Here is a 26,411-nt window from a genome sequence, read left to right as displayed (position 1 = left end):
TGGGATGGTGTGCTGCCACAGGCAAGGAGAGGGGCAAGAAACATGAGACAGGGGAGACAAAGTTTGGGATGATGGAGACACCATTCATATCAAACTCAGTGTGTTCGATAAACCAAAATATTTTATTCATCAATGCTCACTCAGACTTGTACAGTGAATGTCAATATCACAAAGAATGAACTTTGTATTATAGGTGGTCTCTTATTATTCCCCCAAAATGTTATTACCATAACGTATCGTAATGTGTTTTATGTTTGAGTTTTCCCATTTACAAGTTCCCATTATTCTCAATGTTGACTTCTCATTTTCTCAGATTCTCATTTCTGTATTACATTAAAAAAAATATAAAAATAATGAAATACAGTTTTACATTTGTACTTAAATCTGCATACGGCCTTCAAATAGTAAAACGAATACTACCATGTTGTATCAATATATATATATTTTTATTTAAATAATATATCATTATTTTTTTTTGCTTTAAAGTGATTTTGGGGGCAGGGGAAAAAAAATGTAGTGGTCCTAAAAATAATTGATTTAATCCCAATATATACAACCTGTTTGGACACACTTATTGTTTATTATTATAATTTTTCACATTTTTACAATAATTGTAAACTCATTAAAATGTAAACTAACCCCTGTGGATATATATATATATATATATATATATATATATATATATATATATATATATATATATATACTATACACACACACACACACACACACACACACACACACACACAACTACACTAAAAGTTTTGAAACACTTGACTGAAATGTTTCTCATAATCTTAAAAATCTTTTTATCTGAAGGTGTATGCTTAAATATTTGAAATTAGTTTTGTAGACAAAAATATAATTGTGCCACCATATTAATTTATTTCATTATAAAACTAAAATGTAATAATAAAAAAATAATAATAATTGTAACTGATGACTTGGCCAAATAATAAAGAAAAGCAGCAAATAATTGCCCAACATAGATGGGAACTCTTTTAATACCGTTTAAAAAGCATCTAAACGCAGCTTTAATAAACAATGTAACTCAGAATATAAAGAAAACACTGGGAACCAAGTACAGAGCATAACAAACACATGCAAAGACTGACAAAAAACCAGGGGAAACAAGGGCTTAAATACACAAGGACAAACAAGGGAACAAGGAACACTTGGGGAAAATCAATCATGAAAAAAACTATAAAGGACAACAAAATTAACAGGAACTAAACAAGAATTTCAACATAAAAGTCAAGACAAAAAACAGGGAATGTGACATAGGCAAAGGGTGACTACTTTGAAGATGCTAAAATATAACATAGTTTTGATTTATTTGGGATTTTGTTTCTTCACAACATAATTCCCATAGTTCCATTTATGTTTTTACATAGTTTTGATGACTTTACTATCTGAAATGTGAAGAAAACAAAATAAAAAAAATGTAAAATATATATAATAATGATTAAGTGTTTCAAAACTTTTGATCGGTAGTGTACATAGGGTATACTTCTTCACCATTTCTCAAATTGTAATATTTTTTTTTATTTTTTATTAGTCCACTCCGCTACTTTCTGTGGGGTGGTGCTTGAATATTTTATATATACTGTATATATATATATATATATATATATATATATATATATATATATATAGTCTGAGGATTTCAAGGTGAATTATGAGCCAATATATCCATAAGTTCATGATGGCATGTGTTTCCATACCTGTAGATGTCTCTGGCCATGCCAAAGTCCCCAATCTTAGCCACCCTTTCTGGACCTGTGCAGGTCAGAAGACAATTCCTAGCAGCAATATCCCTGTTAACAAGAATAAAAGAGTGATTATTTCAACTATAGAATATAGCTGGCAGACACACTGTCTAAGTCTAATACTGGCTACAGTATTTAAAATAAAGTATCCAGTTAGACATGATATTTTAATCTGATATTGCTTAAATCCTGCCTAACACTAACTCCAGCTTTGCTACTGTAGCTTTCGATTTTGAAAGCTTTGAAAAATTTTCAGACATATTCATGAGTAACAATGTTTACTCTATACAGATTAGGCATATTAATTTAATTGCCTTTAATGCAATTGCTTTAAACTGAGCCAAACAAGTTGGAAAGCAGATATACAAATGCTGGTGGTTTTTTTGGGCTGCCGCCCACAATTTTTCACACTCAAATAAAAAGGTCATCCTTCAAACATAATGTGGAATAATTGCAAAACAATTGTCTAATTAGTTAGAGAACCCCCTAAATAATAAATAAACAGACTTAAATTATTCATAAATAATATTGTATGTGTTTCTAATCTTATGGTAAACAGAATTTATTTTTATAAAAATTTATTCCACTATATGGCTGGAAGCACTAGACAATATTTTTTTTTCTCTGTCACATTCCATTACAATATACAGATCTGAAATGTAGATGGCGCTCTAACACATTTTTGCCCTCAAACTTGTGCTCTTCCATAGACATTCAGTCTAATATTCAGTTCAAGCACCACCCTTGTTATTTTATTGAATATCCTAGCCTCTGAGTGGACTAGGAGCTCAATCCAGGTGTCATTAGAAAGCTGATATCCTGATAATATAAGATTTTATCATCAATAGTTGAAAACAAATTTTGCTGATTATTTGTTTTGCATGCTTTTCCTTCTGGATTGCATATTTTGATCAGACCATCTAAGAAAATATTGGATTATTCAGCCAAGCAAGCTCACAGACAAGTAAACAATGGTTATTTTTTATGTTTTTTTTTAGAAAACTTAATGTAAAAGCAGATATAAATATACAGCAGCAGTTATTGGAGCATAAAGACATTTGTATTTAATGACTTTATAGAAATCTTACTTCAGTTTGAGATTCTTTTGAAAATCTTTCAAACTGTAGTACTAGGGCAACTTGAAGAATAACTGTGCCCACACATTCCTGAGAATGAGTGCTTTCATTTGATATATGACTTGTCCATTTTGGTGCTATGTGAAAGACTTTTATTTATATATAAATATGTTTACCTCTTTACCTCTAGGGGCGCTAATTTTCAACACAAATGTTTTGAGTCCATATTGTGTTATTTTTAGTATGCCTCATATGCCAGATTATGTACACTGATACTTTAATGTTTTAAGTGTAAACATTTGTTTACAATATAGCGCAGGTCCATAGAGTTTAAGGGGTTCAACTTGTCAATTTTTCAGAAAACGCTTATCTTTTTTTATCTCGTTTCAAAACATTTTTATATCACAGATCACTGAAAGAGTGTAATTTACTTTTTAACCCATGTAGCCATATTTGCACAATATGTTATTGTAAAATTGCATACAGCAAGATCTTGCTAAAATCACCAGTTCCAGTGTGATTGGCTGGGTTTTGCACAATTACTGTGAGTCAGGTGCACAGGTTTTTATCAGAATGACAGCAAACAAAATTTTGTTCACGATCAGAAACCAGGCTGCTAAACTGAGCCTTTCCAAGGAATAACTAGTCACTGTATTTGTCAAAGTCTGTGAGGTTATTGACATAACAATTTTTACATTTGAGACACTAAGGGACACATAGGGAAGCAAAATATCAATATATTTTGCTTTGTTCTCTGAGTTATACCTGACATTTACATTTATGCATTTGGGAGACGCTTTTATCCAAAGCAATTTACAGAGCCCTTGTTACAGGGACAATACCCCCAAAGCCAGCTAGAGTTAAGTGTCTTGCTCAAGGACACAATGGAGTTGGCTGTGGGGATTGAACCGACAACCTTCTGCTTAACAGTTTAGTGCTTTAGCCTACTACGCCACCACCACTCCACTGGTCAAAGTGGGTGATCTTGGCAAGAAAAATCTGTGATAGTGACATTATAATGACAGTCAAAAATGTGACTCTGCAAGACTATTTATGTCTCTGTTGTAAGTTAAAGTCCTCCAAAAGATTCTTTTTGGGAACTATTTGAAGACATTTGATGTTACAAACCCAATATCTGCCAGTTGTAGCAATTGTGAATTGTGGATGAAAAAATTTAAATAAAGAAAAAGGAAGAATGCCTTTGTGTTCTGAACAAATGATAAAGCTGAACATGAAGGCCCAGATACATTTTAAGCTCTGTAAGAATTAAACTTATAATGAAACTATGGATGGGTATGTGCCTCAGTGTCCCTGATGCTGAATTGATGACTGGACTGCTCTTCTGGTTTAAATGAGCTCTAAGTGTACTAATTTTTATGCCATTCTGGATGAGAGAGTCTAAAAGAAGTAGAACTCCCTCTGGTGCCAGAGGGGAGCAAGAGTTACAGTCAAAGAGAGTTGAATTTGTGCTGACTTCGAAAAAACGTGGACCATCAATATGTTAGTGTCACGATCGGCCACCGGAGATCGGGTTCACCTGAGTTCTAATCTCCTCCTTACCCACATACCGGGGCTTGATTAAGGTACAGCTGTTCCTCATTCAACTCCCTCTACATAAGCCACGCGCAGTGGCATTCACATTGCGAAGTCTTGTTTGTTCCGGCTACACTACTGAGCGTTCTCACTACTAAACCTGATTCATTCTCTGCCTACCGACCTTGTTTACCCCTCTGACTACGATTGACTGCTACCTACCTACCTGAAACTCTTGCCTGCCTCTTCGTATTGCTACTTGCTGCCTGCCCTGACGTTCTGCCTGCCTCACTACGCACTCAGCCTGTCTACGATTGCCCTGCTTACCCACTGCTTGACCATTGCCTGTTTATCTCTGTGAGTTCAATAAAGAAACTGCTGATGGATCCCAATTTACCTGAGTCTTTGTTACAGTTAGATTATAGGTAATTTATAATGTGTTGGGGAGTCAGTAATTATACCTGTGAATGAACTGGTTCTCCTCTAAGTACTGGCAGCCATTGGCTATGTCTCGGGCTATGTTGAGAAGATCCACCATAGTTAGACTGGATGGGTGCTCCTAGAAAGTAACATAACAGAAGGTCAGTATGCCGGGTATCTACCCTACCTTAATATGGCTTGCTGGATTAAGCTTGACTAAGTTTGACTTCAGAGAGTCTAAATCAAGGGTGTCAAACTTGGTTACTAGAGGGCCACAGTCCAGCAGAGTTTAGCTCCAACCCTAAGTAACACACCTGAAGCAGCTAATTATGGTCTTGGGGAATGTTTGAAGATTACAAGAAGGCATTCTGGAACAGGGCTGGGACTAAACTCTACAGGGCTGTGGCCCTCCAGGAACTGAGTTTGACACCCCTGGTTTAACTAGTCTTACAGACTGGCCAAACTGGTGTTCAGCTGGTTTTGTCAGGTGACAAGTCCCTAAAACTGGCAAAGTAGACCAGCCTAACCAAGCTGGGAGACCACCCGGGACCAGCAAACCAGCTTGCACTTTTTTTTTCCAGTATAGGGAATAGTCAAAATATCAGGAAAAAAGGGAGATGCATTAACATTACAAGATAAACAATACAGAACCAAAAAAAATGTGCAGTACACTAAGCATTTACAAAAGAAACAAACTTAAGCACAATATTCTAAAGTGATGGAAAACAAATATTTCATAAAAAACAATGAATTGTCTAAAAAACAAAGCAGTTTAGAGTTCATGCAATAAAACTGAGAACTGAGTTCTTTATACATATATGTGTGTACACTTACTAGTCTAGGTCTAGTTTCCCTCATGAAGCTCTTGAGATCTCCTCCAGCCATCAGTTCCAGTAGAATGAAGCGAGGCAGAGCCTGGAGACTCACCCCGATACACCGCACAATGTTCTGGTGACTAAACTTGCTGTCAGAGGAAGACAAAAAGAGTGTTTTACCCCTTCACCATGCCAGCTCTCTTGCCATATGTCTCTAACCAGCATGGTGTCTCTAATCATGTCAAATGTCATATCCTATGTGCTTTTGTGTGTTTAATTGTCATTTTTACCTGATTATAAGAGCTTCCATGAGAAAATCCAGCTCATCCTGTTCAGAGCACACCTCAGGAAGGGTCTAATCAGGGAATAATTTAATCATCAAATCTACACACATCACTAAACATGCACATGCAAATTGTATTTTTAATTGAAGGCACAGTTTGGTCATCAGTAAGATTAGGTAGAAGCATATGTGTTTTGTTTAACGGTGTCCAATCTGCTTTTGGATTTAGTGACCTGGGTGCCATATTTGGAATGTGGCCAGATAAGTTTCAGGATAACTAGGCATAAAACTGAGATACCTATGAAAAACCTTCAGGAAAAAAACAAGTAATGTACCATTAAAATTAAAAGACCATTTGGGGTGCCTCATGTGCGACATCTGCAGAAACCTCCAGGCACCATTTAAATGAGCCTCAAATATCCTTGAGGAACTTCAACATGTCTTTCAAAAGCCTAAAAGCATATCCCTTATGATGGGTTTACTGAAGGAACAAATGACAGTACTTGGTGTTCTTTAGGGTTCTTGCAGCAAGTAAGAGTAAGTTTCTCAATAAACTGAAAGGATGCCTGGAATATCTTCAAAGATTTATGTTAGAGTGCCATCAGTGGAACTCCAAATAGTGCCTTGAGTATCTTTCCATTTTTACAGTGTACCATCAAAGTGGTCAGGCTGTTTAATAGCTGTTTTGGAAGATGGCATCCAACTAAACTAGGCCACCATTAGTTGAGCCAATGTGGTCTACTATCCCCAGCCAAGGTCTACCATGTTGGTGTCAGCCCCACCAGCTGGTTGTCCAGCTGATTAAGCACCTAAGCCAATTTCCACCAACATCGACCAGTTAGAAATCATGTAAAAGTTGATTTTCTAGATTTGTGAGCATTGATAGAAAGCAATATTTTTTAGCATTGAAAGGTAACCTACCAGTGAGCTGGTTAGAGTATATGCATATGTTCATATGATTACATACAGTAGATAGATAAACTTCAAGCTTGCTTTGAAAAAGAAAAAATAAACCAATCCCAGGTTTATGCAAGTTCAGAAACATTTAGCGCTAACCAAGCAAGGCAAGCAACAACAGGACCCTAAGCATTGCAAGTGATTATACAAATATTGTTAAGTAAAGCTCAGTAGAATTTTTTTCTATAGATAGGGGGTGATGTTTTCACATACAGTATTATTTAGAGCATATTTTGTAGATCTTACCTTGACTGCAACCTGCATAGGACTGGGCTCCCCTGGTATCCCAACAGCCAGCCCTTCATATACCTCCCCAAAAGCCCCATGACCTAAACCTCTACAAGCAAATAAATATACAATCTGAGAATTGTTTTATTTATTAGAAAATTCAGACTTAAAAAAAAATGTCTTGGTTATGTACATAACCTTGGTTTCCTGAGTGGGAACAAGACACGGTGTATGAACGCTATGGGACACAATGTCACATGGTCTAAAGACCTTATTACAATCACTGCAATTTATTGGCTGATGGCACTTAAGTTACGCCCCTAGGGAGCTATGTGACTGGCTCCATAAATTTACACTCGCAACACTAGATTGCTAAAATGGCTAAAAACGACATCTCAGTTTTGGGCAGCCAGACACTCTGAGCGAGCTAACACCAACTAATCATCAAGATTATTCAAAATGCTGATGGCTTGAAGCCTCAAGGGTGTTAGAGCTGTATCCAGAGACGTTGCAACAGGGTAGGCAAACCAGACAATTGCCTGGGGCCCTGAGCTGGAAGGGGGCCTCTTCAAGAACGGCTGATTACATTGAACAACAGCAACGACAACATGGAACCCCCTTCAATTTTTTGAAGGTACAAGACACTGCAATGATACATCCAGAACCCCCTAAAGGGGCCCCCATGATACGAGCATGCTGTCAAAATTTTCGCATGGATGAATGAATAATGTGCCTTATGGGGGGGGGGTTATGCGTCCTTCAAATCTACTGTCACAAACCAGTCCTCCGGCTGTACTTGTGACATTATTTGATTCTGCGTCAACTTTCTGAATTGACATTTCATTAGAGTGAAATTCAAACATTTTTAATCAAGAATGGGACTCAAGCCGCCATGATTTAACCATGCTCTATTGTTTGAATAACCCATTTTGAAATGTTTTGCAACTGCTGCCAAGCCGCTAGATGGGCAGACAGAAGAATTAATGCATGGCTTTCTCCTGTAACACAACATGTAACCACTAGGCGCTCTTGGCTTAATATTGGCGACTGTTCTGCAATCCACGGCACAGCGGAAGTAGACCACTGTGCCTTCGCTACTGCGGCCTATTTAATAAGAGTAAATAATGTTTTGCCTGTATTATATTCATGCATAAAAAAACACTCTGAAGTGTCTACAGCAGGGAAGCTCATGGAATAATACATCTTCCCTAGCATGTTGAACGGTGAAGAATGTAGGGACAATTGCACCTATTATATCTAACTTTTCTAACTTTGAGCCTCCTTCTATTAATCAAAGTCTGTTGTCTATCACATGCGCAAACAAAGGTATAGCCTTGACCAACTCGTTCCCCAGTGCGAGGGGGGAACTCTAGGGAAAGTCAAAATGGAGCTGATGAACTCAACAAAGGAACTACTTTATGCAATACACTTGGATGGACTGCAAAACAATTGTGTGTAGATCCAATAGCTCTCTGAAAAGAGTGGAGAAAGCAGTGCACATCTTTTCTCTTGCTAGAACACCCACGTGATCCACAAAATGCGTGGAAACAAGAGTTGGGGAATATTCTCTTATTCCAGTCCCCTTGTTCTGCGGTCAGGCTCACCAGTCCATGCAGGATCCCCTCAACGGCGAGCAGCACTTCGTACGGGGAGGGGAGAGAGTTTTCTCTTTCCATTGCCTTATTCATGTGCATTCTCCCAGAACGACACAGAAAAAGTCAATAGGGACAAAGGAGCCCATTTTATTTCCTTACCGTCCAAAGTCGAATTCTCTCATACAGCATTTTTGATGGTGATGGCTCACGACTTGCATGGCTCTTGCACATGTTTTTTGTCAGAAAATGGCAGCCGAGCTAGGCCTCAGAGCATGTCCGGTGAGATTACACATTCGCTCAGGGGGAGGCCGACAAAGACGAGGAGGATTCCGGTGTTCGTTCACACTCATATGCTCTCAGACACAAAGCCAAAATCCCAAAAGGCTCCAGCACACAGAGCTCAAAATCTGGAGGCCGTATAACTGAAACAAGTGGGGATAAATTTCAAGCCTCGACAAAGTGCCATTGTCCTCGTTGGTCCCTTGTAATGTTTGAAAAACCACAAATTGCTCTGAAATGAACGATGTGTCAATGACGTCCTTTTGTGTTTGCCACTTAAAATGGAGAAAAATAATCCTCACTTCAACTTGATTTGTTAGAAACAAACACAGGCTTAGACAATTTGTGCACTGAATAACACATAATCGGACTCGATGGCACGAAAGCGAATGACTTTATGGAGCCTGTGATGTAGCTCTGCAGGGGTGTCGCTTAAGCACCATCAGTCAATAAATGTGATTGTATAAGGGCTTCAGACTCAGACATGGACTGTGTCCCATAGTGTTCATACGCAGCACGAGTTCACTTGAAAGTGAACTGTTTTCAACCCTTCTCAGTCAATTGCAATGAGGCGTTCAGACTGACAGTGATTTGCAGTGGCAAAGCAACCAGAAGTCATTTATTTTCAATGAGATTTAGATATTTAAGGCGATGTGAGTGACAGCTACCATTGACGGTGTACCAAAAAGGGGAAAAGTAATATGATGCAATGACTGCCAATGAAAGCACAGACATTGTATCTCACTTGATGGATAGTTCTGTTAGAACACCTGATAGTAACCAACAGTAAGGGGACTACCAGTGATTTTGTGACGCTGTCAGTGTGAACACATCTTAACATCTCTGACTTTATTCATACGTTTCCCAATCCTGGTCTTGGTGTACCCCCAACACTCCACTCTCCCTGGTTTGACGTGGCCAACCTACATCATTGGGAGTACTCCAGGACCCGGATAGAGAAACTGCTTTAATCATATAAACAGCTTAGAGTTGGCATTTCCTGCTAACCTAGTGAGAGAGATATTACGCCGTGGAACCTCCTTCAGGTCATTGACAGAAGCAGTCTTCCCGCCAAAGCAGTAATTGGGGTTGTAGTCGGTCATGATGGTGGAGGCCCTTAGTTTGCTCAGCTTACAGTCAGGACTCTGAAGCTCTAACTGGATGGACTGCAGCTCCGTGTGTTTACGTCTGTACACTGGATGGACAATGTGACATTTATTTTTGTAATTGTTTGAAGTTTTTATAAGTGATGTTAGCCATTCTGGGACTTCTGCCAGACACTGAATTAGGCCACATTCACACTAATATGTTTATAGTTGAAAACACATTTGATTTAGTTCAAACTGGAGCTTCATTTTCCTTCACTGAAAATGGAGACTTTCGAAAATACTTTGGAAAACGATGAAGTTAGAAAACCGATAACTATTTTTAACTGAAATTTTACGTGTGAATGTGGCCTCTCAGCTTATTATTTTCAATAAATGGGCGCCATGCCTGCACTAATTGATTCAAATTGTCCTCTGATTGGCTAAACAAAGAATCTGACTGTGACTTGCCGTCACTTTTTAATTTGCTGTTTACAGACCCTAGGGCTTTCACAAAGACAGGCAAGAAATTTCAGGACACCTATTTCAGTAATATCTGTCAGGTAATAGGGATATTTTTTTTAGGTCCATTCCAAAGAAAAAATGCTTAGAGCACCTTTTACATTGGTTGATTGGAAAGGAGTTTGCATAATAGAGTTGTTTACATTTTCATTGTTGTATTTTAAGTGTTCAAATGAGCTATGTATCTGAGTGGATTTTGAAACAGATTTTATGTGTTCAGAATAAAAGCAAAAACATTGGGGACATTTGTGGTGCAAATTTGTGGTTACTAACATGGACAAATCTGAAATGTCATACCCCAAAACTATCATACCTATAAACATGCTGGGCCTGACCCACGCAGTAAACACATTAGTGCGGAGTGTGGAAGTGATTTATTCATAAAGTGGTAATCGACAAGGCTTGTCAGACTCCAGTTAACAGCCCATTTATCACGCATCTATTCTATTTTTCACTCTGAGACTGTTAGTAGAGCGTAGATGGACAGATGATGTGTTAGGTGTGATGCCGCAGTGTGTGTGTTTATGTGTGTGTAAACCTGTGGTAATGCCTCGCGCAAAGAAGATTCAAAACATGAGTTAGATGCAGCCTCATTTCAAAACTTCACAGCTCAAGTTATATGGGCACTAGGCCTGTCAAGATTATTTACGATAACTACAATCATTGTGCATGTTATATTCCATTCAATTACATATGTCCAACCAAAGAAGGTCATTTTTAGCAATATATACACTGGCGGCCAAACGTTTGGAATAATGTACAGATTTTGCTCTTATGGAAATAAATTGGTACTTTTATTCATCAAAGTGGCATTCCACTGATCACAATGTATGGTCAGGACATTAAAAACATGAAAAAGTACTATTAAAATAAAAAAAAATTAAATGCAGAACTTAAACTACTTCAAATAGTTTTCATCAAAAATAATCCTCCACGTGCAGCAATGACATTTTTGTAGATCCTTGGCATTCTAGGTTTCAGTTTATCCAGATACTCAGAAGACATTTCACCCCACGCTTCCTGTAGCACTCACCATAGTCTTGTCAGGCACTTCTCGCGCACCTTACAGTCTAGCTGATCCCACAAAAGCTCAATGGGGTTAAGATCCATAACACTCTTTTCAAATGATCTGTTGTCCAATGTCTGTGTTTCTTTGCCTACTCTAACCTTTTCTTTTTGTTTTTCTGTTTCAAAAGTGTCTTTTTCTTTGTAATTCTTCCCATAAGGCATGCACTCCTGAGTTTTCTCTGTACTGTTGTACATGAAACGTGTTGAGTGGGTAGAATTCAATGAAGCTGTCAGCTGAGGACATGTGAGGCATCTATTTCTCAAACTAGAGATGCTGATGTACTTATCCTCTTGTTTAGTTGTAAATCTGGCCTGCCACATCTCTTTCTGTCCTTGTTAGAGCCAGATGTTCTTTGTCATTGAAGACTGTAGTATACACCTTTGTATAAAATCTTCAGTTTATTTTTTTGGCAATTTCAAACATTGTATAGCATTCAATCCTCAAAACAATGATTGACTGATGAGTTTCTAAAGAAAGCGGTTTCTTTTTTTGCAATTTTTGATCTAATATTGAACTTAAGACATGCCAGTCTATTGCATACTGTGGCAACTCAAAAACAAACACAAAGACAATGTTAAGCTTCGTTTAACGAACCAAATAGCTTTATAGCTAAAATAGTTTGATACAATGTCAAGTGATTTTCTAGTACATAATTTGCAATTTAGCATGATTACTCAAGTATAAGATAATTACTTTTTCAAACAGTGATGGTGCTGTTTTTTACATCAGTAATGTCCTGACTATACTTTGTAATCAGGTGAAAGCCACTTTGTTGAATTCAAGTACCAAATTCCTTCCAAAACAGCAAAGTCTGTACATTATTCCAAAATTTTGGCGATTTGAATTATGGGGACACTACAAATGTCCTCATAAACCACATTTATAGCATAATACCCTTGCAATTACAAGTTTGTAACCTAAAGAAATGTCCATCGTAAACCACCCAATCACACACACACACACACACACACATACACACACACACAATTATAATAATATTATCAATATTATCATTCTGCCTGTGGAATATTTGTTTCTAAAATAATTATTTTAGATGTTATTTATATTTTGAAAACTAAATATTTTCAGAAATTGCTAATCACAATGGCAGTATTTGTATGACAATTCATCATCAGCCAAAATGTCATTATGCTTACAACCCTAATGGACATGTGAGTATTTCTAGGATTATGATCTTAGTGTTATTAGACATGGTTACACTTGCTTTTCTGTGATCTGTTAACAAGTGCTGTATTACCATTTTTCTTTCCAACACACAAAAAAGCAGCATAAATCTTTCACAAATTACTTGGCTCCAATTTTATGTTTTGTTTAGCCTCATTTTTAAGTCTCTGAGCAACTGTGAAAGTATCTTCATGGAAAGGATTTGACATGCTCAACTCACTGATCATGACGCCAGACACAGCCAACAGCAGAGCGGCAATGAGCGCAGAAGTCCCCACAGACAGACCCAGTGCCAGATGCGAGAGAGATGGCTGGGCAGGCAGCATAGACACCTCTACACAACACACAACATCAAATATACAGCTCACATAAGGCAGGTAGAACTCAACTGGGATTTCACACTTGTGCCAATATGTGCCAGCCAGATGAGAAGGGCTATCCCAGCTGTCTCTTGGTTCCTTCCAAGGTATATTTTTCATCTACTAAACATCTTAGGGAGTTTTCCCTTGCCTCTGTTGCCTTTGGCTTACTCACTAAGGGGTTTGTAAAGCACTATTCTTTGTACAGCAGCTGTGAATCAATATGCACTGTGAAAAGCGGCATGCAAATATATTAAATTGAAATTCCAAGGCCATTTTTTGACATGTTTTACACTAGTAGTAATTAAGCCTGGGTAGTCAGGTTACGAGAGTTCACACTACATTTGTAAACCCTGGGTTAACTTTCTTATGTGCATTTTTATTAGGTTAATACCACTGATTGGACAAGTACAGCTGAAACTCGAAAAATTAGAATATCATGCAAAAGTTCATTAATTTCAGTAATTCAACTTAAAAGGTGAAACTAATATATTATATAGACTCATTACAAGCAAAGTAAGATATTTCAAGCCTTTATTTGATATAATTTTGATGATTATGGCTTACAGCTTATGAAAACCCCAAATTCAGAATCTCAGAAAATTAGCATATTACATGAAATCAATAAATAAAAAGGATTTTAAATACAGAAATGTCGGCCCTCTGAAAAGTATAATCATGCATATGTACTCAGTACTTGGTTTGGGCCCCTTTTGCATTAATTACTGCCTCAATGCGGCGTGGCATGGATGCTATCAGCCTGTGGCACTGCTGAGGTGTTATGGAAGACCAAGATGCTTCAATAGCGGCCTTCAGCTCTCTGCATTGTTTGGTCTCATGTCTCTCATCTTTCTCTTGGCAATGCCCCATAGATTCTCTATGGGGTTCAGGTCAGGCGAGTTTGCTGGCCAATCAAGCACAGTAATACCATGGTCATTGAACCAGGTTTTGGTACTTTTGGCAGTGTGGGCAGGTGCCAAGTCCTGCTGGAAAATGAAGTCAGCATCTCCATAAAGCTTGTCTGCTGAAGGAAGCATGAAGTGCTCTAAAATGTCCCGGTAGACGGCTGCGTTGACTCTGGACTTAATAAAGCACAGTGGACCAACACCAGCCGATGACATGGCTCCCCAAACCAACACAGACTGTGGAAACTTCACACTGGACTTCAAGCATCTTGGATTGTGTGCCTCTCCATTCTTCCTCCAGACTCTGGGACCTTGGTTTCCAAATGAGATGCAAAATTTGCTCTCATCAGAAAAGAGGACTTTGGACCACTGAGCAACAGACCAGTTCTTTTTTTCTTTAGCCCAGGTAAGACGTTTGACATTTGAAGCCCATGTCCAGGACCCGTCTGTGTGTGGTGGCTCTTGATGCAGTAACTCCAGCCTCAGTCCACTCCTTGTGAAGCTCCCCACACATTTGAATGGCCTTTTCCTGACAATCCTCTCCAGGCTACGGTCATCCCTGCTGCTTGTGCACCTTTTTCTTCCACACTTTTCCCTTCCACTTAACTTTCTATTAATGTGCTTTGATACAGCACTTTGAGAACATCCAACTTCTTTTGCAATTACCTTTTGAGGCTTTCCCTCCTTGTGGAGGGTGTCAATGATGGTTTTCTGCACAACTGTCAGGTCAGCAGTCTTCCCCATGATTGTGAATTCAACTGAACCAGACTGAGAGACCATTTAAAGGCTCAGGAACCCTTTGCAGGTGTTTAGCTGATTAGAGTGTGACACTTTGAGCCTACAATACTGAACCTTTTCACAACATTCTAATTTTCTGAGATTCTGAATTTGGGGTTTTCATAAGCTGTAAGCCATAATCATCAAAATGATATCAAATAAAGGCTTGAAATATCTTACTTTTCTTGTAATGAGTCTATATAATATATTAGTTTCACCTTTTAAGTTGAATTACTGAAATTAATGAACTTTTGCACGATATTCTAATTTTTCGAGTTTCACCTGTATAACTTGACCTTTTTTTACATGTTCAACGCTGAACTGTGTTTGATGTGACTGTTTGACATTTTTTCAGTCAGTCAGTCATGGTCAGTTTTACAGATGCAGAAACTAATCACAAAATGTATTTTTAAAAACTGTGCTTTTGTGTTCCATGGAAGGTCCAATGCAGAGCAGATGGAATTATCAGATTTGCATATACAAAATTAATGAAGCATCAACTAACAGTGTTGTACATCAGGGATAATTACTTTTTTGTTGGAGTACAAGCTAGTAAATGGAATTACAGTTCACAGTGATGACCTCTTTAAGAGCATCCGCAAATGGAAGAGAATTGAGTTGGGTTTTCATAAAGGCATTCTAAAGAAAGGACTTTGTCATTCCGAGAACACTTTTCCCAGACATTCATTGCAACATTGTATGAGCTAATTCTTCATCTAATTGTGCTGAAGTGTGTAATGATGAACTCACCGGTAGAATTGATGCAGGACACTCCGTCTGGGGCCAGTGAGAGATATTCATCGCAGTAACACACTGTACCCTCATAGGTCTCGTGGCAGTCTCCCAACTCACAGTGACTGCAGTTCTGGACTGGGTTGATGATAACTTCACCGTCAGATTCCATACCTGGACAAAAAAAAAAAAAACTTGTATGGGATGCTGTGTCATAGTGCTTAAATGGAATCCCAATGAAATAAAAATTGGAGGCTTTTAGTCCATGTCTATTACCTATCCGGACATCTATATGCTAGCATACACCTGAAATTAAATTTTCTATCTATATTCATTACATTACATTTTTTTCCAAATTTCTCTTTTTTCCATATTGTTTCTGAATTCTTGTTTACTTTATTTTACATTGTATCATCATCATAAAGTGCTGCACAGCAGAACATCACAGTATTAATGATGATGAAAACGTTATTCTGTACAATAAAAGCATATTGCTTAAATGTAATGTAATTAAATGTAAATGTAATTATTATTGATTATTATTATTATTTATTACTACACTGAATATTTCATTTTACTATACAGTGGTAATGCATTTGTCGCAAATTCTTCAGTTTCACACATTTAGTTAAATTGAGCTTTTATTTTGTCAAGAAGCTGAATGAAACACTTTCAATTTGTTAGTTTTGATGACAGCTTCTCACCTCTGCATAACCAGTGTGCTATATGCCTTAATGTGCTTATTAAACCACAAAAGGCTGTGACTTATTTATATAGTCGGCATGTGCTGTGTGCTTCAAGGTTAATGAATGCTAACTTGCTTCAAATTTGCCACAAATTATTTTCATGCATATGAGCTTTGTGTGGACTGGCGACCTGTCCAGGGTGTCCCCCGCCTTTCGCCCAATGTTAGCTGGGATAGGCTCCAGCCCCCGCGACCCTGTACACAGGATAAGCGGTTGACGATGGATGGATGGATGGATGGATGGATGAGCTTTGTGGCTAGATCTTCATTTTTGCCAAAGGTTTGCTGCAGGTTCACCACTACCAGTGAAGAGTTGCAAACTTCTGGAAAAAATTTGCATTTGCAGCAAGTTTGCGACAATTTTTCCAGAAATCTTAGGGATGCTGTTTATTATAAAGGGTCCTTCTAACTTTATAACATTTACATTTATGCATTTGGCAGACACTTTTAAAATCAGACTTACAGTGCAATTATTGCAGGGACAATCCCCCCAGAGCAACCTGGAGTTAAGTGCCCTCTCAAGGACACATTGGTGGTGGCAGTGGGGATTGAACCGGTAACCTCCTGCTTATCAGTTATGTGCTTTAGGCCACTAATAAAATATTAATTTTCAAATGATATTTTATCATTAGTTTTTTATCATATTGGTAACATTTTGCGGGGTGTTGGAGGGGGATGTGTGGTGGTGGCTACCACCTTGTTTGCCTATGTCTAAATGGCCCTGATGACTGGATTCTGCAATTCCGTCCATGTTTTCTGCAATGCGGAAACCACAGGGCCCTACATTTATTGTATATTTAATGCATTTACAATTCAAATGATTTTGCTTCCGGACAATACCTTAATATTGACTTTTTTACCAGACAGTGCTTCACCATCACCCCATGCTGGGTGAAAATATACATTATTTGAAGTGTTGAACTAAGTTTGGCAAATGCACTAAAGCTAGCTTTGTGCACACATTGTGTACCTTTGAAACTACATTTTGGCTTTTTGAAAATCAGCGAATGCTAAAATATAAAATAAAATATTGTTCCTTAGATGGCCGAGTGCATAGAGCATAACTTAAGTGCATAGTGTACAGTGCGTCATTTGGGACACATCTCAAGACTCTATTGTGTTACCTTTGAGTGGCTCCAGGTACATCTCACCGTCAGGGCTTATGAAAGATGTGCCATCATCTCCGTCCTGTCTGGGATCATTATCCTGCGAAGCTCTGCCCCCTACGACCACGGAGGTTAGAAACAAAATGTTACAAAATATGATTGTAGCATAAAAAATGCAGATATTTTTCAGTCTTGTAAAATGTAGCTTGGCACATCCTTATATAGGTGAAGTATGTAATTTATGCATCACTAGAATCACTAAACAGAATTGCACAAATTATTATTATTATTATTATTAACCTTTATTTATCCAGGTAAACTGTTTGAGAACCACTTCTCATTTACAAACATGACCTGCTAGCTATTGGCGGAGAGGAGATGGTAGAGTGATGTAGCCAATTCAGGGATGGAGATTATTAGGAGGCCATGATATATAGGGGCCAATGGGGGGGAATTTGGCTAGGACACCGGGGTTACACCCCTACTCCTTACGAGAAGTGCCCTGGGATTTTTAATGACCACAGAGTTTAACGTCTCATCCGAAAGACGGTGCTTTTTTACAGTATAGTGTCCCCGTCACTATAATGGGGCATTAGGACCCACACAGACCACAGGGTGAGCACCCCCTGCTGGCCTCCCTAATACCACTTCCAAATAGTGTTTTCAAAAAGGTTTCCCAAACAATCCTTCCATCTTCATTCAGATAGTCCCACAATAAGGTTCCATTTATTAACACTTTTTACTGCATTAGGTATCATGGACTAACAATATACTTTTTTTCTCCAGCATTTGTTAATCTGTGTTAATGCTAGGTAATACAAATAAAATTGTTCATTGTTATTTCATGTTATTTCATAGAGCATTAACTAATGTTAACTTATACAACTTTTACATTAAAAATGTATTACTATATGTTGAAATTAACATTAAGATTATTAGATGCTGTAAAATTATTATTCATAGTTAGCTCATTTTAATTAATGTTACTAAATATTGTTAACATTTGGAACATTATTGTAAAGTGTTACTTTACAAAAAAAATCCTCACTTCACCTTTAATCAAGTTTGTAGTCAATCTAACCTCTGTATCCTCCGCCTCCTCCACCAGCTGTACAGGCTCCTCCACCACCACCGAAACCCCCACGAGTTTTCCAGCCCATTGCTTGACAGGGCTCCCCACCCTGCCCTCCCAGAACAAGCGGTCTACCACCTTGAGGAGAAGGGTTACTGTCATTCCAGCCTCCACCACCCCCTGAAACAAATCATAAATGTCAATGGACTGAGCATTGAAAAGGCATGTGTTCCACTATTCAGTTTTTCATTGGCTAATTATACTTGTTGGTGAGCCAGAACAACAGGTTAAAGTTTGAAAAAATAAATAAAATAAAAATAAAATGCTTTCCTCCATCCACTAAGAGATCTGAAAGCACATAGTGGCATTTTTGAAACCAGAACACATACAGATATTTCTGATGATATATCTGTCTATAGAACATTCCTGTTACCCAAAGCAGGTCAGTGCTGTTGCGTAGCATGAAAATGCTGAGATAAAATTGTGTCAAATTACTTCAGACATTGAACGTGTCTCATTTAGCCAACTCTCAAATGGTTTCCAAGCAGCACATGCTTTGCTTATAAAACTTCAAGCCATTCAGCAAGTTTTTCAAACCGAGATGTTGGTGCATGTTGTCACACAAAAATGACGGCACCCAGGGAGATGTACAAAGTAAGTGATTAGCATTCCCTTTTAACACATAATATTAATAAATGAGTCAAATTTCACAAAATTAATTATGCCAATCAGGTCATGGTGCAAATACTGTCAAAATAATTAGTGTTGAATGCAATTTGCACTGCACAATTCCCAATCTTGCAGGCCAACACTTTTAGCACATTTAGTATCTGGTTAAACCAGATTGCGGATACGTATTAAGTGTATTGAAGTGTATGGTCATAGAACAGATGCTTTTTTTAATCCGGCACCGCTCATTAGCCGACCGCAGGCTTCTGGTGGGAATGAAGCTCTGCAGGAATGCTTGTAGGTAAGCTGGAGCAGACCCAGTGACAGGTCTGCATGCCAGCATCAGAGCCTTGAACTTGATACGTGCAGCAACTGGTAGCCAGTGTAGAGAGACAAGAAGGGGTGTAGCATATGCTCTCTTGGGTTTGTTGAAGACCAGACTTGCTGCTGCACTCTGGATCAATTGCAAAGGCTTAATTGTGCATGCAGGAAGGCCGGCTAAAGAGCATTACAGTAGTTCAGTCTAGATATAACAAGCGACTGAACAAGGAGTTGTGTGGCATGTTCAGAGAGGAAGGGTCTTATTTTCCTGATGTTGTGGAGTGTAAATCTACGTGATCGGGCTGTTTTTGAGATGTGGCTGGTGAAATTGAGTTGGTTGTTGACGGTTACCCTTATATTTTTGACTGTTTGGAAGATGTAGATGTACTTGAGAAGCAAAATATAGATTTCTCTTGTTTTAAACATAACTATACTGGACCATATTCCAATGGGCTAAGAAAAAAAAATAATTCAAAAAATATTCTCTGAAATCAAGTCTTATTGTGACATATTTACAGTAAACATATCTTCATTTATGAATATTTCGATATGTTTACTGGAAAACACTGATTAAGTAAATTATTTTTAAATTGTGCAGGCTGAAATACCATGAGTAAAAGTGGTGCAACTGTTAATCTTCATCAAAGTGCATTAAATGTGCATCAAAACTTGCACAGCAAATAAGTCATGCAAAGAGCCACTTGCATGTTAAAACAAAAACCATGATGGAAAAGGTGGGAACAGGTTGAACATACAGTAAGTAGGAGTGAAGTGTTTATGCTGGGCTCTTTGGCTGAACCCAAGCAGCAGTAAATAGAGTGCAATGGGGGATTTGGCCTTTAAAAAGAGCGCGACTGATAGAACCCATAATGAGTGCTCAAGCAGGACACAACCAGTGTGTCCACAACACATGCACACACTAAAACATATGCACAGACACAAACTTGCCTTCAATTGTGTCCACAAATACGCACACACACTCAAAAGTATGACACATTATTACTGTACTGTTGCATTCTTCCCATCAGTTAGGTAAAAAGCTTACATGTGCATAATTTTATTATTATTATTTTGTTTTTTTTTTCTGTGAAAAAATCTCTATGGGAGTATCAACTTGAATGGGTGCAAATTCTGTAAAAGATATAAAAATGCATACAGACTCACATGCACACAATACATTCCTAGGCAAGTTTTCAGACTCAATCTTTTTCAAATGCTCTGCTGTAGGGAATTTGATGAGATCTCAAAAATCAAATCCAGTTCCAGATTGTATATACACAAAGGTATGTGCTGAAACACTATTTTTTTCTATAGCCATCCTAAAAATTCAATTAATATGAGCCATGTCTACGGAGAAAAACAGCTTGGAAAAGCATTATTTTTTATTAGTATTATTTCACGCAAGATGCCCCGGATGACAAAAAAAAAACATAGTTCCAACTATCCTGTTAAAGCTGCAAAATATAATATAAGCTATACTGTATATGATATATTTTTTACATGTGTTAGCTAGAAGGGCTAACGCCTCATTAGTTCAATAATAAGTTGCTTAATTTAGTCTAAATTCTTTATAATACAGTCATTTTCTATAAAACTGTGTTGAGAGGAATATCAAGGTTACCTGCCGCTCCTGATTTGCCATTACGTCCAGGAATGCTGGGATCCTTGTCCATCACTTCCTCCAGGTTCTCTAATTGACTGCTGTAGCCACGACCCCCACCTCCAGCAGCAATCAGTAATGGAATGTGGACTCCATTCTCTACCTGTAATCAATGGAACAGGAAGTGACCTTACCATTTTGATGTGCAAATAGAAAAAGAAACAAAACACTTCACACTTCAGTGACATAATAACACCTGGACCTTTACAGTGTGGTAATCCGCTCCAAAGTTTGGACTGGTTTGTGGATGGCAGAAGAGTACATCAAAGAAAAATCATTGCACTCCTGAATTATGAAATGACAAACGGGACATTCTACTGATTCGTGATTTCATGGAATGAAGATTATCCGAAATCTAGCCATTGTTGATTGAGTTGCTCCTCTACTGTACTCTGACAGTAATTTTTTTTTTTTGCCATATCTTTTGCCAAGTATATTCATTTGAATCTATAGCCCATCATTGTCCTGGAAACCAGCATTCACAGACATTTCTATGCCCTCAATCACATACAAACCCCATACCTTAAAATATATAAATTACCTTGAAGACATAGGTGGCCCCTCCTCCTCCACCACCCCCTCCCTTGAGCTGGGTTTTATTAATGGAGGGTTCTTGCTGTTCTCTGCAGATCCTGTCCATAGTAGGCACCGTCTACGACATATCATTCCCAAAAATATTTAATTAATCTGTTACACTTTATGTTCCTCAGTGTGTTTTTTTTGTTTTTGTTTTTTGTGACAAAACATCATTGCATCCTTTGATAGATACTAACCAAATTCCTCTTGGTTCATTGAATCAACAGCACAAAAGAGTATTGGTAGAATGGCTCACTCACATTGGGACAAGAGTCCTCTCCCTCCTGTCCCACTAGAATATACAGCAGCTCATCCTTCTGTAACATGAAGTCTCCAGTAATGTAGACCCCATGAGACTTGTGAACAGCCTGGACACTCCGTCCACCAGCTGCTCCATATGCAGTGATCCTGAACCCAACACAAATAAATAAATTGTCATTTAGTAGGCCCTTTTTTTTTGCCAGAACTCTCAATTTTGTAAGGGCAGCTGTTCCAAAGCCTAGAGATCTGCCTTGGTACCTTGCCTATGTAAGCAGCTGCCTTCTGAGGCATCATTCTAATGGAACCTCAAGAGAATGATTTGGAACGCTTACATAGGTAGTAACTTCATGCATCTTTTTTACTAATATAATATCAATACAGTATATTTTATATTTAAAAGGGCATATTTATAAATTGCATTCTGAGACAGACTTAGCTGTGAAGGATATATAGCTACTGTCTTGCTATTTGGCCAAAACAAGATACAGTATCTTAGAGGGTAATAATGTTAACTATCTTTAGGAACAGCTTTCACATCAGGAGCACACTATGACTGGACTGACACACACACACACACACACACACACACACACACACACACACACACACACACACACACACACACGTGTACACCATCCAACTTTTGCACATGTCCAGAGTTGCACTTTAATTCATTGTCACTTTATACCTGGCTGCTACTTCAATAACTGCTATGTCCATATAACACTATTTCCCCTTCTGTCGCTCTCTCCACGTTGTGTCAGAGAAGCGACACTAGGGGTCTCTCTTGAGCGCCAATATTCACCTCTGGACTATGAAAAAAGGCCAATGAGAGTTGGCAACCAGTATTTGCATGTCCTGCCCCCGGACATACGGGTATTTAAGCGGCGCAAATACAAGAGTTCATTCAGAAAATTTCTTCGGAGCCGATGGTCGTGCATGAACTCTGCTGCGAGTTACACACCAAGTTCCTGGTTAATCCACTGACGCTCTGCATGCTGTTGGATCTGACGGCGCAGAACAGCGGCTTTCTCATTCGTGCACGGCTGTGCATTCTTGCCCCTGGGCGCTTCGACAGCGCAGACAACTCGAAAGAGTTATTCTAAAAGAGTAATTTCGCTCTAAAGAGCAAAACACAGCGGCGTTGAACGTCCTTCTCAGGACGCGTCTTTTTAAAGACTGCTTTCTCTTGTAGTGAGAGAGAGCCATCTCAGCCGCCCCCGCGCCTCGCCTCCTTCCTACGGTATTGAGGCAGGCGCCGCGGGCGATGGAGAACGATCTGGGGAGAATAACAGGACGCTTTCGCCGGGTAAATCCCCCCGAAAACCTCCCGCCTCCCCAGCACGCTTGCCTGCTTCTCTCGAGCTCGGGATTAGTGCGGTCCGCTTAACGGCCTACCGTCCGGTCCCTCGAGCTCCCCAGCATTGGATGATGACATCACCGCTGCATCGGAGAGCGTAACAGCGGCGTCGGATGCGGATAACTCGCCTGGGCTGCCACCTTCGGGTCTCCGCCCAGTCTGAGCCTGACGCAAGAAGGTGCGCTATGCTTCCCCGGGCTTAATTGGTTCCGCGGGCATGTGCGCCGCTCACAGCCGCCCCCAGATTCCTTCCGGACATGCATGACGAGCTGAGCAAGCCCAGCTTCCTCGCTCCTCCGCTCTCGCTACCCTCGGTGGTAGAACGGTCCCAGACCGCTCCCCCCTGCACGCCATGGCCCCCTCCTGCAAGTCCACCGGGCCAGGGCACTTCAAAATCTGCAGGAACTGCACTCGAACAGGCAATGGACACTCCGTGGTCCAGAAACGCAACGATGGACAGGCAGTACGGGAGGCAGACAAAGCACGCTTTCTCAAACGCCCCCGTCTCCCAGCTCCGTCCATTCGGCTACACCACTTGACGACTTCGCCAAGCAGTCCTCAGTGGTGAAGAAACAGACGAAGGCTATTTTCAAGCAAAAAAAGCATCCTGCCCTGCCGCAAACCTGCCGCCAGGGGCCATGCCCTGTCTGCTCGCCGAGGGCATCCTCCTGCGGCTTTCAAGAAAGAAAGAAAGTGGTGCTCTGCCTCAACTAACAAGTGAGTGGGCCCGGCTCTCAGCCCCAGCGTTGAGCCCCCCACAGAAGTTGGACGCCCATCGTCTCACGGACCCCCTTGAGGACCCAGAAGGCTCCCAGGCGCTCCTGAGATGACAGACCCAGTGACCGAAACATTAGCTCCGGAGCTGGTAAGACCACTCCATTCCCCAGGGGAGGGCCGGGAGGAGAATTTTTTTGTTAAATTCGTTACACTCTATAGAGCTATTTCCTTGTTGTCTCTGGGGTCGCCTGGCCCGCAAATGCCGTTCTCATGGCACTCTGCTTTCAGGCCTCAACAGTCCCGGCTCCATGGACGCGGTGTCCCTGCCTTCAGCCTCATGACTGTTCCCCGGCCGGCCGGTTCAGACGAGTCCAGAGGACGCCAGCATCAGACCTCCTCCTCAGTCACGAACCCGCCCCCTGCCGGGTGCGTGGAGCAAGGTAAGTGCTTTGAGTTTATTCTCAGCACCGGAGCCTCGGGACGCCACGTTGCCTCTCGACGCCGCGTTACCTGTTCCGAACCGCTGCGAAGCCCCGCCGGGTACGTCCAGAAAACTCGTCCCCTTGGTGCCCCTAGCACAGAGCTTAGAGGCGTGGCTTTCACTGCCCAACCCGTCACGCTGGCTGCACCGGACCATTCAAATCGGTTACGCAATTCAGTTTGCCAGGTCTCCGCCCCCCTTCGTGTGCGTACATTTTTCCGCAGTACACGGCCAACATGCCCATTCCCTGCGCGAAGAAATTGCCTCCCTTCTATTAAAGGACGCGATAGAGCCTCTCCCTCCAACCGAAACGAAGAAGGGTGTCTACAGCCCTTACTTTGTTGTACCCAAGAAAGGCGGCGGCTTACGACCGATCTTGGACCTGCGAGTTTTCAATCGGACCTTGTCCAAACTCCCGTTCAAAATGCTCACCCAGAAACAAATTCTATCTGGCATCCGGCATCTAGATTGGTTCGCAGCAGCAGACCTGAAGGACGCGTACTTCCACGTCTCAATTTGCCCTCAACATCGACCCTTCCTACAGTTCGCGTTCGACGGCCAGGCGTATCGGTACAAAGTCCTCCCCTTCGGCCTGTCTCTGTCCCCTCGCGTCTTCACGAAAGTCGCAGAGGCAGCTCTTGCCCCGCTCCGAGTAGCCGGCATATGCATACTCAATTACCTCGACGACTGGCTCATACTGGCTCACTCTCGAGAGTTACTATGCACACACAGAGACCAGGTGCTCAGGCACCTCAGTCGTTTGGGGCTTCAGGTCAACTGGGAAAAGAGCAAGCTCTCCCCGGTCCAGAGCATCTCTTTTCTCGGTCTGGAGTTAGACTCAGTCTCAATGACAGCACGTCTCTCCAACGAGCGTGCTCAGTCAGTGCTGAAATGCCTCGCTTCCTTCAAGCCAGGTGCCGTGGTCCTGCTTAAACGTTTCCAACAGCTCCTGGGGCATACGGCATCCTCCGCAGCGGCCGCGCCGCTGGGGTTGATGCATATGAGACCACTTCAGCACTGGCTCCGGACTCGAGTCCCGAGACGAGCATGGCGCCGCGGCACGCACAACGTAAAAGTTACTTCTGCCTGCCGCTAAACCTGCAAACCCTGGACAGACCTCTGTTTTCTAAGGGCAGGTGTACCCTTGCAGCAGGTGTCCCGACGCGTTCTGGTCACAACCGACGCTTCCAAATTGGGTTGGGGCACCGTGTGCAACGGGCGTGCAGCCGCAGGCCGGTGGAACCGAGGCCCGCTGTGCTGGCACATCAACTGCCTAGAGCTGCTGGCTGTTTTTCTGGCCCTGCAGAAGTTTCTCCCATTAACTCGGAACAAACACGTCCTAGTCAGGACAGACAGCACCACGGTCATAGCCTACATAAACCGCCAAGGCAGAGTACGCTCCCCCCACATGTCACAGCTCGCCCGTCGTCTCCTCCTTTGGAGTCAGCAGCGACTGGAGTCACTGCGCACCACTCACATCCCCGGCAACCTATCGCGACCCACCATGACACGGTAGACGGAAAGTCTCTTGGTAAGCACGACTTAATCATCAGGTTCCTAAAAGGTGCCCGGAGGATAGCTCCCTCCCGGCCTAACCTGTTCCCCTCCTGGGATCTCTCGGTCATCCTTACGGGACTCCAGAGACCCCCCTTCCAGCCGCTTGACTCAGTTGGACTCATGGCCCTCTCTCTCAAGACTGCCCTGCTGATCACGCTCGCTTCCATCAAGAGGGTTGGGGACCTGCATGCGTTCTCTGTTAGCGACGCTTGCCTGGAGTTCGGTCCGGCAGACACTTCCGTGATCCTAAGACCGCGACCGGGCTATGTGCCCAAGGTTCCTACCACACCCTTCAGG

At 40.8% G+C, this 26,411-nt stretch overlaps 1 protein-coding gene across 1 annotated transcript in view; it reads right to left on the bottom strand.

The window, feature by feature from the left end:
- The window catches only part of LOC127662397 (ALK tyrosine kinase receptor-like), a 643,215-nt gene that overhangs the window by 14,753 nt on the left and 602,051 nt on the right, over positions 1-26,411 (bottom strand). Inside the window, exons 13-25 of the mRNA XM_052153544.1 lie at positions 21,999-22,146; positions 21,704-21,814; positions 21,124-21,265; positions 18,522-18,692; positions 17,459-17,557; positions 15,608-15,763; positions 13,037-13,150; positions 9,964-10,150; positions 7,100-7,190; positions 5,904-5,968; positions 5,633-5,762; positions 4,840-4,937; positions 1,725-1,817 (exon numbers count right to left, since the gene is read on the bottom strand). Coding sequence (XP_052009504.1) covers positions 1,725-1,817; positions 4,840-4,937; positions 5,633-5,762; positions 5,904-5,968; positions 7,100-7,190; positions 9,964-10,150; positions 13,037-13,150; positions 15,608-15,763; positions 17,459-17,557; positions 18,522-18,692; positions 21,124-21,265; positions 21,704-21,814; positions 21,999-22,146 — 1,605 coding nt within the window. The remainder of the gene's footprint in view (positions 1-1,724; positions 1,818-4,839; positions 4,938-5,632; positions 5,763-5,903; positions 5,969-7,099; positions 7,191-9,963; positions 10,151-13,036; positions 13,151-15,607; positions 15,764-17,458; positions 17,558-18,521; positions 18,693-21,123; positions 21,266-21,703; positions 21,815-21,998; positions 22,147-26,411) is intronic.

Source organism: Xyrauchen texanus, chromosome 22, assembly GCF_025860055.1.
Source record: "Xyrauchen texanus isolate HMW12.3.18 chromosome 22, RBS_HiC_50CHRs, whole genome shotgun sequence".
Taxonomy (NCBI): Eukaryota; Metazoa; Chordata; class Actinopteri; order Cypriniformes; family Catostomidae; genus Xyrauchen; species Xyrauchen texanus.
This window is presented reverse-complemented; position numbering and strand designations above follow the sequence as displayed.